The following is a 17,792-nucleotide window of genomic DNA, read 5'->3' as shown; positions in this document are numbered from 1 at the left end:
ACACAAATGCCAAGTTCAGCAAGAACTGAGGAGCATGTTCAAGGAGAATGAACCTGGTCACCCAACTTAGGACTGGCCTGTCACTATTAAAACCCACATTCCAAGTTCCATGTGTCCATGGAAGGAGGCCTTGCAGACCACGAAGCGCAAACCCAGCTCACTCCTGGCTGCTGCCTCCACCAATGGGCTCAAGCAGAAAGGCCTGGAATTACTCTGTTTTGAGCACACGTATCAAAAGCAGGTTTGGAAACATACAAAGAGGGAAAAACCCGTGTATTTTTTTTTTTTTATATTGACTCCTTGCAGTAGTCAATGTTAGTTTCATGCCAGAGACATAAAACAACAAATCAGTCTAACAAAATGCCCACCTCTAAAATTTTCACTGTAGTGCTTTTTTAGCATTCATTTTAAGAGAGCATCTTAAGTTACCACTGATAGCTTTATTTGTGGGTAATACTCCATAGTCAAATTGTTATCAAATTTTAAGGCCAGATTATTATGAGAGGTTGCTCTAATAGTAGAAATAATTATATCAGTAGAGACAGTTGGAACAAAAAGTAAATTAGGCTTCTGCTTAGAGCAGATAGAAAATAGATTCCAGGGTTAATATCATCTCTGAGATTTTGGCAAACACGGTGATTATAGGTGTAGCAGTGACACAGTGTTAAGAAGGATTCTGAGGTCTTGTTAAGCCACTGTCTTCTTTAGATACATCATGGGAAACTACAGAATTTGCTATACATCTCTAGGGTCTCCAATATGCACAGGCCCGGCTGATAGATAACAAATTATATAAATCAATTTCAGAAGAAATGCTGGTAAAACAGCAAAAATAGCTTAGAATTCTAACAAATGAGGAGAAACAATATGAGCTTGGTTCACTTCTCTCCAGGCGTGAGAGTCAGTGGGCCTCAAGTTCAACTTTGCCTGTAGCCTCACCAGCTCTAGAGCAGCCCTGGCTATCAGGTTAGGACAGGAGTTAATCTCTTGACCCCATCTCTCTGTTCTGGGTATTCCGGGGTTTGACAGCTATGCCTATGCCTAGAACTACTTCATCTCACTGCCTCCAGCTACCCAGGTGAATCAGAAGGGAACTGAGAAACTCCTGAGTCCTACACAGAAAAGCAGTCTTTCACACCATACACCCTTTTACTTCCCTTCCTCACCTCCAAATGTTGGAGAAATTTTTAAAAGACCTTAAACAGGAACACATTAAGACCCTGAGTTTAAAATCCCCAAGAGGTCAACATTATTGAAGTAATACTGTAATATAAGGGAATTGCATCCATGAATTAAATGGACAGAGAGGTAGCGTGGGAGATGTCACAATCTTTGCCCTTTAGGAACCCACAGAAAAGGCTCTTTGTCACCGGGTTTGGTAATAGACACACTGAGAGTTTGGACAGTCCTAGGATTCCACAAACCTATAGGTCACCCTGAACAGGTCATGCATGGGATGATGTCTGCTCTATGACCCAACTGTTTCAAGGATCTGGTCATGGCACAGGAGAAGTTTTAAAGAAATGAGTATTAAATAAACAAATAAACAAACAACTGTTAAGTGAATTCACTTGAATACAATGAAAAGAAAACTCCAATTTTATTCAGAATTTTACTGGCAGAATTCTCTGGTTATTCCGCTAAACTTTAGACCTATAATCAGTGTCAGGCATGTGGGGATATACTATGGCAACATGCCTAACTAGCAAAGCAAGCAAAAAATAATCTTATAAAAAACTAATCTTCTTTTTCTTCTTTATGGTCTTCATTTCTCTCTCTCTCTCTCTTTTTTTTTTTTTTTTAGAATTTTACCCATCTGTCTGGAGTTGGAGAAAGGTGTGATACCCCAGCAAATCTTTTGGCTAAAGGATGTCAAATAACCTTCATCGAAAACCCTGTCTCCCAAGTGGAAATACTTATGAATAAGCCTCTCAGCATAGGCAGACAGAAAAATAGTTCCAACATCGTTCAGATCACACCTCAAAGCTTGGCTCTTAAGTTGAGACCCGGTATGTTATGATTTTTACAATCACTGGCTCATGTAAATAAATCTCATGCCACATACAGACCTCTATTCCGTTATACACCTTGTACCGTATTACGTATCATTGACTGCTGTGACTCAGATTTCCCATTCTGCGGGAAATAAATTGCTAGGCTAACACTTTTTACATTCACATTAGTCATTTTGTACTCCAAATGTGTTACAAAAAATAAAAAATCCTTATCTAATTGTAACCATTTGAATTACTCAAATGTTCAGGCTTACCTCACATTTCTTCAAGGGTTCTAATGTAGCTTTAAACTCCTCTTTATTTCCTTCTCCTTTTCTAAAACCACATACAAAAAAATTCAGCTTATCTTCCATCTAAATGGATGCTTGTTCTCCCAAGGAGATATAAAGTATCCTCGCTTTCACCTCCTTCAGTCTCTCTAAACTCACTTTTGAAAGATTTCCATGGGCTTGTTCATTTATAAACGTTACCACATAGTTTATGAAATTGTAAGTATATTCAGTAAGTTCTTATTGGAATAAAATAGCCAGTGATTGGCAAGTCACAACTAAGTTTCCAGGCGTTTTTATGGATTTGCTTTTCTTGTGGGCGCTTTGCAGGCAGTGAACAGACTCTGCAAGTTCAAGTCCGCCAGACGGAGGACTACCCGGTGGACCTGTATTACCTCATGGACCTCTCGGCCTCCATGGACGACGACCTCAACACGATCAAGGAGCTGGGCTCCCTGCTTTCCAAGGAGATGTCTAAATTAACCAGCAACTTTAGACTGGGCTTCGGCTCTTTTGTGGAAAAACCCATCTCCCCTTTCATGAAAACAACACCAGAAGAAATCGCCAACCCTTGCAGGTAAGCCAATGATTTTCTGGCATCTTTGAACACTAACTTTCTGTTGCGACAGCCCCATTCTGAGCCAAAGTTGGCAGGAGCTGACTAACTAGCTCCTGGACGTTTCCCTCCCGTTGGATTGGATCTCAGTGGCTCTCTCAGTTGCCCGCGGTTGTTCAGAGCCAAGCGGAAGTCATCTTAATACATGGTTCTAGCTTGGGTTCTCCCAGCATCCACCTCCCTGTGTAGGTCAGGATGTGGCAGATTTGGGTTTGTGCTCTGCAGACAAGGGGACCGAGTCTTTCCCTGTAGGTTCCACCAGCCTGAGCCCATTCCCAGACCTCAGAGACCTTCTGTCCTCGATGACCACCACTCTCTGAGGCTATCTGATGGGAAACCACACTTTCTCAGAGAATCCTTCTCCTCTACAATGGCTACTGCCAACAGTTTTTGTAGTTACCTCAGATGTCCTTTGGGAAATGTGAATTTCTCATATTCCTTCGGGAAAGACTTGGTAGCCTTCACTGCTGTCAAATTCATAGGAAATTAGGCAATGATTCCATTATAATATGCTCTAGTCAGCTATTAACACCCTATATTATCTGGGTGATAGCTTACCTGTACATGACAATGACATGTTCAAAATAAAATTATTTGCTATTCTTCTATTGAAAAAAAGGTATCACTTGCTTTGTGCCAGACCCTGTGCTGAAGGTTTTACACACGTGACCTCATTCAGCCTCCATAATAACAGCAGTACAAAGCAGGTTTCATTATCTCTACACTCAGAGGAAGTAACAGAGGTTTTGAGAGGCTAATAATTTGCCCAAGGCCACATGACTAATCAGTGATCTACACCAAGATCTGGGTTGGTCCAAAACCAAGCCCTTTACAACTATGAATCTTATATAGGTGAAATGGCTTTCCAAACATATGTGGACTTTTAGTACCAGTATACTCCCAAGGAATCAATCTCTACCAAAGACTGTTTTTACAGTATCATTTTAAGACATTTCAACGTGGTCACAACCAGAATCTGACAGCCAACAATATTTTGACCTTGGAAAGAATTCATCACTGATTGTGACTCTTAGGAATTACATTTGGTTGCAAGTATCAGAGATAGTGTCTGTCCCCCACCCCTTTCTTGAGGTATAATTGACATGTACTAAAATACACACAGCAGAAATGTTCAGTTTAAAGAGTTCTGGCAGTTCAATATACTAGTGTAATCACCACTTAAAGCATGATGTAGAAGGCTTCCATCACCTCAGAAAGTTTCCTTATGCCCCTTTATAGTCAGTTCTGCCTCCCAGAGGCAAACACTTTCTGATTTCTATAATTAGATTGGTTTTGCCTATCCTTGGATTTCATATCAATGGAAAAGATGGCATATTATCTTTTGTGCCTGGCTTCTTTTGCTCAACATAATGTTTTTGAGATTTATCCATGATTTTGTATTCAGCAGCAGTTTGTTCTTTTTTGTTTTAAGTAATGGTCCCTTGTATGAATCTACTACACTTTATTTATTCTTCCATAGATGGACATTTGGGTTCTTTCCCAATTTTTGGCAATGATGAAAAAAATACTGCTATGATCATTTGCATATGTGTCTTTGCGTGGATGTATGTTTTTATTTCCCTTGGCTAGATACCTAGAAATAGAATTGCTGAATGTATGATAAATACAGTTTTAATTTTTTTAAGTAACTATAACTGTTACTTATATATATATATATATAGCTATATATATATAACTATATAACTGTTATATAACTAGAACTAAAACTATAAATTGTTTTCCAAAGTGAATGTACCATTCTGCACTTCTGTCAGCAATATATGAGGGTTCCAGTTATTCCAAATCCTTGCTAATACTTGGTAATTTCAGTCTTTTTAATTTTAGCCATTCTAATATGGCTAAATGTGTGTATCTCATTGTAGCTTTACTTTGCATTTCTCTGATGACAAGTGATGTTGAGTGTCTTTTCATATATGGTTTTTTTTTTACCATTCTCATATCTTATTTTGTGAAATATCTTTTCAAATATTTTTCCTATTTTTAAAAATTAGATTTTCTTCTTACTTTTGCATTGTATGAGTTCTTTGCATATTTGGATAAAAGTTCTTTGTCAAATATATTTTGCAAACATCTACTCCTAGTCAGTGTATTGTATTTTCATTTTTCTATCAATGTCTTTGGTCAAGCAAACATTTTTAATTTTTATGAAGTCCAATTTATCAGTTGTTGATTTTATGATTAGTGTATATTTTGTCCTAAGAAATCTTTGCCTATCCTAATGTTGCAAAGATTCCTCCTATGTTCCACTCTGGAAGCTTCATGGTTGAAGCTCATGCATTTAGGTCTCTGATCTCAAATTAGTTTGTATTTGAAATGAGGAAAAAAGTCTAGATTTATCTTTTGTTTACATGTAACTATCTAATTGCTTTGGCACTATTTATTAAGCAAGATTTTCCTTTCCCATTGAATTATCTTGATGTCTTTGTTAAAAAGCAATTGAGTATCTAATTTTGGACATTCTGTTCTGTTGCATTGATCCATTGAATATACCTTTGTAATCGTGTACCCGTTCATCTACTTACTCATAATGTCACCTTAGGGGAACCAATTCACTTCTCAAAGCTTTACTTTGGAATAACAATACCAGTCACACAGAGTGATTGTAAGGATTGAGTGAGTTAGTGAAGAGAAGCATTTGATACTGGGCTTGACCATGAAGCTCTCAACAGTGGTAGCTACTGTCAGCCCCAGCGGAGTGTGGTAAGGGGTGGACCAGAGCACTGCACAAGGTGCAGGGGATGAGAATCCGAAGGAGGATCACACACGTGAGCTCTCGAAAGGTCAATATTTTCTTATTTTCCAGAAGTGCTTCTTTTTTTCCTTTTTGGCAAAATTTACCATTAGATAAAATCATAAATAATGAGTTTTTGTTGTTGTTGCAAGATTATATTTTTTTCCTTTCTAATTATATACTTAATTCTCTTAGTGACTCTGTCCAGATTCCATCCCCCACACATTTACACACCAAGATCTCAAACACCAAGAACAAAAGTCAATCCTTTGATCAATCCAAACCCTATAATTATGGAATAAAATGTTCTTTAGTGGGAAGGCAATGAGAATAAGAGGAAAGAGCATGGAGTTTTGCAGACCTGGGCTTAAATCATAACCTTGGACAAGAAACTTTTGCTCTTGGAGTCCCCGTCTCTTCATCTACAAATGAAAACTAATAATATTCACTCCTTGGGTTAATCATAAGAACTGAATAAGCTCAGAACAACACAGACATTCAAAACCAGTTTTACTGGTGATAAAGATTTAAGAGTAGCCCGGAAAAAAGTCAGAGGACAAAGATCAGGATGACAACAGAACTGTCAGAAGCTGAAAGCCAGAAGACAATGAAGCAACTGCAGGTATTGGGAGGAAAGGTGAAGGCTGTCAACCTAGAATTCCATATGCAATGAAAATATCTTTCAAAAATGGAAGTGAAATACTGTTTCAAACCAAAAAAAAAAAAAAAAAAAAGCAATAGGGATTAATCACCAACAGATGTGTATGAAAAGAAATATTAAAGGAAGTTCTCTGAGAACTCTCTGAGGAATATTACACCAGACAAATGCTCATTTAGCTCCATATAAGGCAATGAAGAACACAAGTGGCAAATATGTAGATAAATATAAAAATTAAAATAAGAACAAACCAAAAAAAAAAAACAAATCAGTTTTAATTTCCTTCCTCTCATCAAAACTTATTTTCTCCAGTTATTTTGATCTAATGGTCCTCAAACTTTTAGATCTCAGGACTCTCTTACAATTAAAAGTTAAGACCCCCAAAGATAGATAGAAAGCTATCAATATTCAGCATATTAGAGTGAAAAATCAAGAAACTCTAAAAATAATTATTTATCAATTCATTTAATAATTACAATAAGAAACACACTGTGTATTTCTGTAATAACACATCTGTAGGAGAAATAACTACATTTTCCAAAACAAAAATTTGCAAGAGGAGTGGCACTGCCTGGCATTTTTACAAATCTCTTGAAGTATCTGATTTAATAGAAGACAACTAGGTTGTCAGATCTGCTTCTTTATTTAATTTGTTGTAATACTTTGTTTTGGTTGAATTCCATGAAGAAAGTCAAGCCTCATGTGGATGTATAGTTGGAAAAGGAAGAAACAGTTAACAGTTTTTTCCAGTGACTGACATTTTTCTTCGATAATACATTCAAATAGGACAAGAGGCAAATTTAGTTTCAATGTGGAATCTAAAACAATATCAATGAACTTTTCATATTTTCTTACATTAAAAGCCATTGGTCTGTTTTGCACTTTGAATGGCTTTTTTACTGGAGCGTGTGTGTGTGTGTGTGTGTGTGTGTGTGTGTGTGTGTGTGATGTTGTAATATAATGCTTTGGCCATTTGGAAAATGTCATTTCAGTGAGTTACATAGATCTTCCAAATTTCATGATGTAATATAAAAAAATCATATTTGGTAACATCATCCATCAGATAAGTCTTGAAATATTGGGAAACTGTTAATCTCATGGGTGGCAGATGAAAGTTTTCTGAAATTCTAATTGTCTGGTTACCTCAGATTTCATCATTGGCAATAAATACTGATAGCTGTTTTCCTGAAAGTAACAGGCTTAACTTTCTTCATTTTTAAGAACATGTCTGCCAAAAACTTAAGTTGGAATAGTAGTTTGGTTGTCAAGCATTCTTTCAGGTAAAATGGTTATTTCATTTAAAAGGCCAGTTCAGTTCAAACAATTGCAGAAGTGCTTTTCCACTGTAAACATGTACTTTAATGTGCAGAAGTAATGCTCCATGCAGAGTTCCCATGTGGTCACACAGAAATAGTTTTTAACAGGCATGTATCCAAGGGTGTAGACCTAATAAAATTAAGAACCTTCACTGCCTTATCAAGGACAATTAAGTGAAACTAGAATTTAAAAAAATTATGGTGAATGCTTGCTGGTAAGAAAGAATATAAGGAATATGAGGCAGTTGGCTGCCACTGCCTTGATCTGTGCTAAGACACCAGCAGCTTTCCTCACCATTGCTCTGCATCATCTGTGGAAATGGCAACAGTGAAAAAGACAAATAACATCTCTTATTATTATGAAAAACGTTTGACCTTAAGGACGCTCTGGAAGGGTCTCAGGGACCTCTGTGTGCCTGCCACACCACACTTTCAAAACCTCTGTTTTAATGTAATCTCTAGTGTTTTTCAGAGTAGCTTTCCTTTTTTATCATCATTAGATGGACGGTCACTAAAAATTCATTTCACCAAGTAAGAAGCCTTAATGGGTTACATTTTTGAAAGATGTTTCCCTTATTCTGTTGTCTAAGATGCAGCAAAGAAACCCATATCGTCTCCATTTTCATATTTGTATATGAGTTGTAATATGTATTTTAAAATATTTAATAGCACAAAGGTTAAGTTTTCTCCATCACTTTGAGGGATTTTTAGAAATATCATTTTATGGATGCTATGATGTTTTGTTTTGTTTTTGAATCTGACATGAACAATGAGAAATTCATTGTAGATTTGCAGAAGAGAAAACTGAACCATGAAATGCTTAGACTTCCTATGTGTACACACATAAAAACACATATGAGTGTAGAGAATAATTTCTTATTACAAAGGTAATAAGCCCATGTGAGACTACAGACGAAAAGAAGAAAATGGAAATCGTTTCTCATCCCACTCAAAAAAGATGGTGTGACACTTTCAATATATATTGTTGTAGTCTTATTTTATGAATATTTATTTAAAGTTTTAATGAAAAATATAAGTAGTACTTTTTATATTGCGTTTTATAATTTTAAATTTGAATGCATTTTAAATGCAAATCTATTGCTGTCTAGGGACTCAAAATCAAGTTATTTGGAAATGAGAGATTCCTTCAATTGCTGTGCTAAGAAACTAACAAACAAATATAAGCATTTGTTAGAGGATGAATTCTCACCAAAGTGGACAGTCTCCACTCAAAATTTCCTGGCATGACCAGGTCTGCCATTCTGCTTTGCTTTAACTACATTCATCCCTCAGCACATGAGTCTGTCTAGTGAATTAAATGAAATTTTATTTCCCTTTCCAAAAGATTAGAGTTCCAGTAAGAACTACATAGCAAATAATTCTAACCAACAAAGATGCAAATTTCTTACCAAAAGATAGGAATGCTAGTTCTTTGGCTCCAGCGGATGCTCAGATACCATCTGGTATAGTGTGAACCACCAGCCCCAAATGAAACATTAAACAAACAATTTCCAAGAATAGCTGGGCTCCAGAGACAGTGGTCCACCTCACACAGTTACATACTTTTCATAAAATACTTTTTATGTAATTTTCACAACAACCTTGTGAAGTAGGTACTATTATCACCCTCATTTTACAGATGAGGACACTAAGGTCCAGTGGTAAGTAAGTTGCCCAAGAATAAATGACTATTCAGTCTTTTTATTTTAAATCTAATGCATTTTCTTCTACCATACAGCTACTTTAAATACTATAGGAGCAACTAGGACAAATGCTAAATCACTGTGATTTAATAGATGAACTTTTTTTTTTTTAATTTCTCATTTCACACTTTAAAATACATCTCATATTTGAAGGTGGGAAAACATTCGACTACATAAAAAGTTTTAAGGTATATATCCAGAACCATTGTAAACAAAATTAAACTAACAAGGACAAGAGTTTAATATTCTTGAGACAGAATTCTTAAAATCATTCAAAAATTAAAAATACCCCTTTAAGAAAATGGAACTTCTCAGACTGTACCATTCAGTGCTGGGGACCTCTGACTCCCCTTGTTCTGAAGTCTAAGGACACATCAGATTATGACCTGCTTTCTATGAAAGTCTACTGACAGGAAGTAAACAATAATCCTTGCAGACACCAGCATTCTGGTTCCAGGAAAGCTCCATTTCTAAGTGTAAACAAATCCATAGTCATCCTGACTTGTATATATTTAGTTGATTCTCATCATTTATGGGAGTCTTGTTCTATAACGTCTCCTCAGACACTGCCTTAGAGAATGCCAAGCCATTGCTCCTGGGGACACACGGGGTTAGGTTCCTGAGAGTTTCTGGTCACTTTTTCACCAACTGAGCAATATATAACTTTGTTTCCCATGTGTTTCTGTTTAAAGGCACCTTGTTAAATATACAGAGTTAACATATTAACATTGAAATCACAGCCAACAGCACTATAACTCAGGGTTTATCTAAAACACATATTTACTCCATAAGGCACATCACAGTCCTCTTGCACTTGGGATCCCTAGACAGCAGATCAGCACTAACTACACTTAGGGGCCATCCTCAACAGCAAAATCACCAAAAAAAAAAAAAAAAAAAGCACAGAAATGCAAAAAGCATAGCACCAAATAGATTACAAAAAGGACACTTGTCAACAGCGCTTGTTTCAGCTTCAGGGCACTGAAGCAAGAAGGCAGAGCTTTATTTGACCTCAGCTGGGAACATAGGTATCAGGTGACCCAAATTTTTTTACCACTCTGTGCATGTATATGAATGATGGCATACTGAAAGTGTTAATTTAGGGTTACAAATAAATTTTAGCAATATGGATTTTCGCTGACATGGAATCTGTGAAGAATGAGGATTGACTGTCTACCACAGGTAGATGGATTTGGTGAACAGGAGCCTAATCCTGAAGGATGCACTGGCTCTTTGTGCTGACAAGACAGGATGCTGAACTTGCAAAGCTGCTCATATAAGCCAATCAGCTCTCCCAGGCAGCACCCTGCAGGTTCACTGGGGGCTACCCCATTTTGTCTCTGTATTACTACACCACTGTTTCTCAAACTTTGGAATGCATCAGGAAGACTTGGTAACACAGATCTCTGAGCCCAACCCTAACACTTCTGACTCAGCAGGTCTGGAGTTGTACCCCAGGTTTCGCATTTGTAACAAGTTCCCATATGATGATTAATGCTGCTGGTCCAGGGACCAGACTTTGAGAACCTCTGCTCTATATCAATATCTCCATTTTACAAAAAGAACCCAAAGCTCAGAAATGATGAATAACTTGCCTAAAGTCTCATGCACAGCTACTGACTGGCTTTCGGAATAAGATGTGGCTGAATTTGGGATCAGCAATTTCTGTTCTACTGCAATCTCATCCTAACATGGCATTTCCCCCACGTATATAAACTGTTTTAAGTGGTGGTTTTAATCCCAGGCTGGCCCACACTAGTCTGTTCTATCATAGTACAGTTGGGCTCTAGAATCAAGAGCTTTGCTCTCATTTTTAGGGCCTTGACAGGCAGGACTGAGCCGAGGAGGAAGAAGTTCCTCTCTGTCTTGCTCCAGGGTGACTCATACTTGATAACAGTTTAAGCTATCAAAATACAAAGGAATTGTTGTCACCATGTAAACTAAATGGTGGATTTTGATTGAGGCAGTGAAAGGTAGTGATTACTTACACACACACGTACACAAGTAGGGAGTCTGACCAGCTGATTATCTGTTTTCTGTGTCTGAGCGAGTGCAAGGCCCCTTGGGAAGAGGAGGTGGTCGGAGACAATGAAGCAACCTAAACAGTGAGACTCACGGCCAAGTTACAGAATCAGGCACTTTAGAAATACTCATTTTCATTTAAGGAAATGTTGCTAGGTTATTCAACCCATTAATTGTGTGTTGTATCATATTTCATCAAGAATGCTTTGCATCTTGCTTTTGCAGTAGTATCCCGTACTTTTGCTTGCCTACATTTGGATTCAAACACATTTTGCCACTGACAAATGATGCCGAAAGATTCAATGAAATTGTGAAGAATCAGAAAATTTCTGCTAATATTGACACCCCGGAAGGTGGATTTGATGCAATTATGCAAGCTGCTGTGTGTAAGGTATGCCAAGCGGAGCCATGTCTCATTCTGTTAACACAGATTTCATCTCTTGTTAACAAATCTGCTTTGAAAAGATTAGCTAATTTTATCTTTCCTTTAATCACTATACTTCCACATCTGATACTTAAAACAGAAAAGTTATGTACATTTAAAATTCAGTCATGTTGAAATGGGGACTATTTTTTATGCCTAACATTCAAATAGTCTAATAAAATTGTGGTACTGTTGGGGAAAATTGCTTAAACAAATAGTCATGTATGTAGTTTAAAGATCGAGATCATATTAGTTTTTGGATTAACCATGGTGAAAGAAAAAAATCAAAGACAGCAATTAATGAAAAAGGTTAAAATGCTCTGGTTCATAATAAACTTCTACATATGTTCAGATATCTCTTGTTTTGAACCAACAAAATAAGCATCAGAACCCACAGTGTCTCTACAACAATGCAGGAACACCTCTTCTCCTTGACAGTCAGACACACACCCAAGAGAATGATGCCCATCTTCAGATGACAGCTCTTCATGGAAAATATCAGGGGACAGAGAGGGCTAAGGGTTCCAGTAGGTGGGAGGGCCAAGGAATTAGGGAAGGAAGGAAAACGATAAGGCAGAATGGAGCTGCTACAATAAGCTTTTGTCCAGCTAGTTCCTGGACTAATCTTAATTAGAGGGGAGAGCTCTGCTAAGAAATAGACAACAGACCATCTTAATTAGCAGTACTTTGGGGTCATGCTTTGATAAGCAATTTTTATCCTTATATTACATTTATAATTTTTGGATGATAACAGTAGAAAGAGAAATATGTGCCTAAATGTTGGGTGAAATTTTGATAAAACAGGCTGACTTCGAGTCCATTTTGTACTGCATTCTTACTAGTTTTGCTTGAGCTTGGATTGGAGGTAATCTATGACCTCCCTCACTCTCTTCTCTCATTTTTCTGGTAAATTGAAAACAGGACAGTAAAAATAATTAACTATGTAAAAGTCCAGATCAACTGGATACTGATTGTAGTGGGACTATTTTTTTTTTGAAGCATAAATCATCTGAACATATAATCCAGGGTAAAGCAAATGTCACAGACTTTCATGTTTTCAATACATTAATATTCTCCACTCACAATAGATGAAAAAGGTAAAAACAGACAGACCAGCAATATTTTTTTTATAATATGAATGTGTCCAAGCATAATTGATCTGCTTTCCATAAATGCCTGCCTCTATCCTATACAAGTTTCTTTCTCGCTGTAGGAAAAAATTGGCTGGCGGAACGACTCCCTCCATCTTCTGGTCTTTGTGAGTGACGCCGATTCTCATTTTGGAATGGACAGCAAACTGGCTGGCATCGTCATTCCTAATGATGGGCTCTGTCACTTGGACAGCAAGAATGAATATTCCATGTCAACTGTCTTGGTGTGTAACCTGCCCTCTACACTGTTTTCAGGGCTACAAGGAGGCGAATGAAGCAACAACTGCTGTAATGTACAGCAGAGGCCTCACACTCGGTGAAAGCCGTGCGCATGTTCTGATTCGCGATGAGCACATTGGCCTCTCTCAATCCTCCTCACCCCTAAGGTTCCCAAGGGAGTACAGGCGGGTGGTGGGGGTATGTGATAAGTTCAGATTTGCTCTAGCACGAATGATCCCAGAGCCTCCCCAATTTTTCAGAGTCCAAGGCCAGCAAAATACCATACAGTCTCATCCCGCCCCATCCAATTCTAGTCAGTTTCAGAGCCACATGAGTCACCCCAGTCACATTCGTCATAGTCTAACAGCTCCTCCCTCAACTCAAACATTCCCTACAATATAAACCTGCTGGCAAGTGGCACTTAGAAGAAGAAATGTATCTCTACCCTTGAAAATATGACACATTATAAGTCTTTAAATAAATTGAGTCATCTCCTTGAAAGCGACAGAGCATAATACACCACATGGATAGGCACTGACTCAAAAATTAAATGGACTTACAAGATCTAGGAAACAAGTATTAAACCAATGAAGTAAATAATGCTAATTGTATAGTGTGACAGACATAATAATGCCTGTGAGTACTGAGACGCCAAACTCAGTAAGATATCTTGGAAAGAAATATTCCCTTCTTTATTTTGCATACTTTTGTTAAGAAGATACTTAAAATCTATGTGTTAATTTTAGGAATATCCAACAATTGGACAACTCATTGATAAGCTGGTGCAAAATAACGTCTTATTGATCTTTGCTGTAACTCAAGAACAAGTTCACTTGTACGAGGTAAGCAAATTCGGGAAATTCCTTCAGGGAGATAATCTGACGTGAAACTTTAACTCTGTGAGTTTAATAGAGGGGATGCCATTAGATAATCATTAACACATACCAAATCTACTGGCCACTTGGTGAAGTGGATTCAGTTACTGTTTGCAATTTAAATTATAAGCATGGAGGTGCAGCGGAGTGTAGGGGACAGACACAGTGGGACGAGGAAGAGTCACGGAAATGAAAAGGTAAGTTGGAAGAAAGTACCAATAAACATAGGACCATCTACCTAATGGAAAATCAGTCTATCTTCCCTTGAGCTCTTTCATCTGATGAGGATAGAGTTAACAGAGGGCAGAGAAAATTACAAGAATGGGAGGAGAATCAACTTTCAATTCGCTGACATTTGCAAATTCGATACATAGAAAATAACACCAGTAGAGACACAACTCAAACTACTGAGAAGTGAAAAGTTGAAAGCAAAACCTTGTTAAATTGGGCCCAGAATAATTTCTCCCTTAAAGTAGCTAGCTGGATTTGCAGTTCAAGTTTTTGAATGAAAGCACCACAACTGCAGAAAGGGAATTGTTTCAATAGATGAAAAAGTGTTTGTAAACCACCACAGACACTGTAAAATGCATAGTGCTAATGCAGAAAGATTTCTGTGGTTTCTTTCTAGCCTAAGAAAAACAATATGTCAAAATGCCATGAATTGGGGTACTAGCAAATGATCTATTCCCAATGGGCAATTTCACAAGGAAGTAAGGAGTCTCTATCCTGAGCCCTAGAAAATGTAGAGAAAATAGGTGTCTGTTAAGTTGTCCACACCTTTTATGCAGCAGCTTCAAATACTCCTAAATTCAAAGTCTGATCTCCCATTCCTTTTGAAAGGGCCTCTTAACTCACATGGTGACTTTACAGGGCTCAGGGAACGCTGAGATTATTTCACAGAAGTCTTTGATTAAATGCCACTCACAGCTAAGGACGGTGCGGCCCATGAACTTGCATCAAGTTCTGTAGAAAGGATCTAAGAGGAGATCCTATCTTCCATTTTTAATGAGAGGAGGGTATTGTACTCGAGGTGAGATTGCCTTCTGCTGAAAACCAAGGAAGTCCCTTGCAATCAAGCTACATACTCGAGGCCTTTGTTCTACTCAGAGACCTGTGGGTTCACCTGATCTGGGCATTTTCTTAAGGCTTTTTAGTATGTGATACTTGTTTCCCATGGTTTTAAGTAGTAGAGTTGCAGTAAGGATTTTTTTTTTTTAAATACCCTAAATACAATAGTGAGTCTATTCTGCCTTTGATCCTTATGTTGTGAGGGGACCCTGGGGGTCACAACACCTCCTCCACAGCAGGGCTTCTGCTTAGAAAGGGGAGGGGGAGTTGCACAGAAGTTTTCTTAAAAGGGGAGTCTGGGAAACACGATTGATAACGGTGAACAGAGACACCCATAATTCACTTTGGTAGTAGTCTTTAAGACTCACAACTCATTTATACGTCTCCTCAAAATTGCTATGAAAAAGACAGAGCAAGATGAAAAATGGCTATGTGGCAAAACAGAAATCTGTCCGATGGAAACAGGTTGCATCCACGGTTCCCCTGTTGCAAAGGAAATGATCGTATCCAAGGAAAAACACCAGATTAGAGCCTGCCTCTAATGTAACAGCAGAACATTTATTTTGCCTGCCTACTAATCTCATTACGAGGCGAATTTATGTTCTGTCGTGATCCGTGGTTTTTACCATCGAGGCTCCACTAAATTCAAAGGGACGTTTTCAGGGAGCCAGGCAGTGGACCAGGTCAGCAGCCCACTCTGTGACTCTGATCCTTTCATTATTTTATTTTTATTCTGATGGACTCATCATTTCATCTGCGTTAGTGGGGGCAGGCGGCAGCCTGGTGCAAAGATAATGACAGCAACATTGCACTTCCCTGAAGGCTTTGCACAGCATGAAAATGCCGAGCTCTTGTTTTATTGATAATGAAAACAGAAAATAGACCAATAATGGCTTGTGTTGCCTTTCCATTTAAATCTCTTAGAAGGAGCCCTATGTGTGCAGGAGCCCTGTGGGACCTGATGTTTGGAGAGCTGTGATAGAAGCAACATAACTACCAAAAAATCACTGAAAAATAAAATCAGTCATAGGATAAATAAAGCAACTAAGTGGCTGGATCTAATGGAAATTCCAGGAGGCAAACCATTTGCCCCAGGTCTGTGTCAAGCATAGTTACATGCACACATTCCAGGCAAGGGGAAGGGTCAGGTTCATTGGCACCTAACTTGCAGCCAGTAAAGATTCCGTGGTCCATTCATGGAATGCAAGACAAAATGACAGTTTTTTGGGATAGTTTTGGGAAGATGCTTTGGACTGCCCAGGTGTGTAGAGTTGCTGTACTTTATGGAAACAATAGAAAGGGCAAATAGTCAGCACTTCCGCCTTCAGTTCAACGTGACTGCAGCGTGCACCCCAGACTCCAGCAAACAGATGATTTTGAACAAACTTATTATTATGAATAGTTTCCTGTTTGTCCAATTATAGGGTTCAAAAGATAATGATAGACAATAGCCTGGCAGTAGGTAGCATATTACATTCTACTGCTAAATACCATTTTGAATCAGGATTCAATCACCCAAGCTTTAAAACATTTTTGTATCTCTTCTGTTGTTTTCAAATGTTTACTGATAATTTACATCAATTTAGTGTCAGGCCACTAAACCCCAACTGTCTAATTTGACTAGTCTCTTCTTCCTAGTGAGATATTGCAAGAAAGGCAATTAAATTGGCTTTTTTTTTTTTATTAAATTGTCAAATCCTATTAGTAATCACTTGGGATTACTTGCAAGATTTTTAAATATCCCATATCTTTCAAAATATCTTCCTCTGGCTGGAAAAGATGAGTTTTATGATGTCAATAACAGTAATTACGATATGACCTGGTATTTATGATGTAAGGTTGAAACACAGCACTTAGAAAGTAAACAAGATGTATTGGTAAAAAGACACTTCTGGTTTACTCACTAACATCTGTGGCCACTAACAGATGTCCCTGTAGTTATTAGGACCAAGGGATGTGTCTACAGCATGGCGATGGGGCCCAAGCAGGTTGTTATACCACCAAAGAGCCCTGCCCTCTGGAGGCAAAAAGCCTTCCATTATCAACTCTGTAAGGAGCATGGTGGGTCTTGCTTATCTTTCTGTTTAGGCCAAGTCTCAATACAAAGTAGATTCTCAGTAAATATTTGCTGAATGAATTCTTTTTTTAAAAAAACTGCAATGCAAGCACTTCATTTTTTTCTCAAATGGGGTCAAAGTTTCTAAATAGGGACTTGGAGTCTTATGTGACAAATACCTGTCAAGGTTGAAGGAACCTATGTACAAGAGCAGGTGGGGGTGCCTGACCCATCACTGTGGTCACAGGCAGCCTAGGCTGTTCCTTCTCCACCCCTCCCACTTTGGATCCAGATGGCAGCAGAGAGGAAAGGAACGCTCTGCCGTCAGTCTTGGGACCAACCTGTTGGATAAGCTCCAGAGCCTTAGTGATTACTCGCTTGCCAGTCGTTACATCTAAAACCAAGAATCAAGGATGCCACAATATGCTATGAGCCTGATGGCCTCCGGTGCCTTCTGAAAATTATTTACCATATACAAGTTTCAATTTTTCAGGAATCAAAACCTCAATTTTTATGTTGCCTTTTTCCCTGTTTTTGTGTAACTTTTGAAATTTTTCACTGCAACAAGACAGCTGAAAGGAGGTAGAGAAATGAGGGAGGGAGATAAAACAAAGATTGGACCCTTTCACTATTTGTTAGCCTGTTCTA

At 38.1% G+C, this 17,792-nt stretch overlaps 1 protein-coding gene and 1 long non-coding RNA gene across 5 annotated transcripts in view; one reads left to right on the top strand and one right to left on the bottom strand.

The window, feature by feature from the left end:
* The window catches only part of LOC116153024 (uncharacterized), a 344,527-nt gene that overhangs the window by 119,362 nt on the left and 207,373 nt on the right, over positions 1–17,792 (bottom strand). The window lies entirely within an intron of this gene.
* The window catches only part of ITGB6 (integrin subunit beta 6), a 70,941-nt gene that overhangs the window by 2,535 nt on the left and 50,614 nt on the right, over positions 1–17,792 (top strand). For 2 of the 3 annotated variants that reach the window (XM_010985584.3, XM_010985583.3), the window contains exons 4-8: positions 1,805–2,009; positions 2,615–2,861; positions 11,577–11,742; positions 12,989–13,150; positions 13,892–13,987. In XM_010985584.3, coding sequence (XP_010983886.1) covers positions 1,805–2,009; positions 2,615–2,861; positions 11,577–11,742; positions 12,989–13,150; positions 13,892–13,987 — 876 coding nt within the window. The remainder of the gene's footprint in view (positions 1–1,804; positions 2,010–2,614; positions 2,862–11,576; positions 11,743–12,988; positions 13,151–13,891; positions 13,988–17,792) is intronic. The other variant, XM_010985585.3, reaches the window with a different exon arrangement.

Source organism: Camelus dromedarius, chromosome 4 (genome assembly GCF_036321535.1).
Source record: "Camelus dromedarius isolate mCamDro1 chromosome 4, mCamDro1.pat, whole genome shotgun sequence".
NCBI classification, from domain to species: Eukaryota; Metazoa; Chordata; class Mammalia; order Artiodactyla; family Camelidae; genus Camelus; species Camelus dromedarius.
This window is presented reverse-complemented; position numbering and strand designations above follow the sequence as displayed.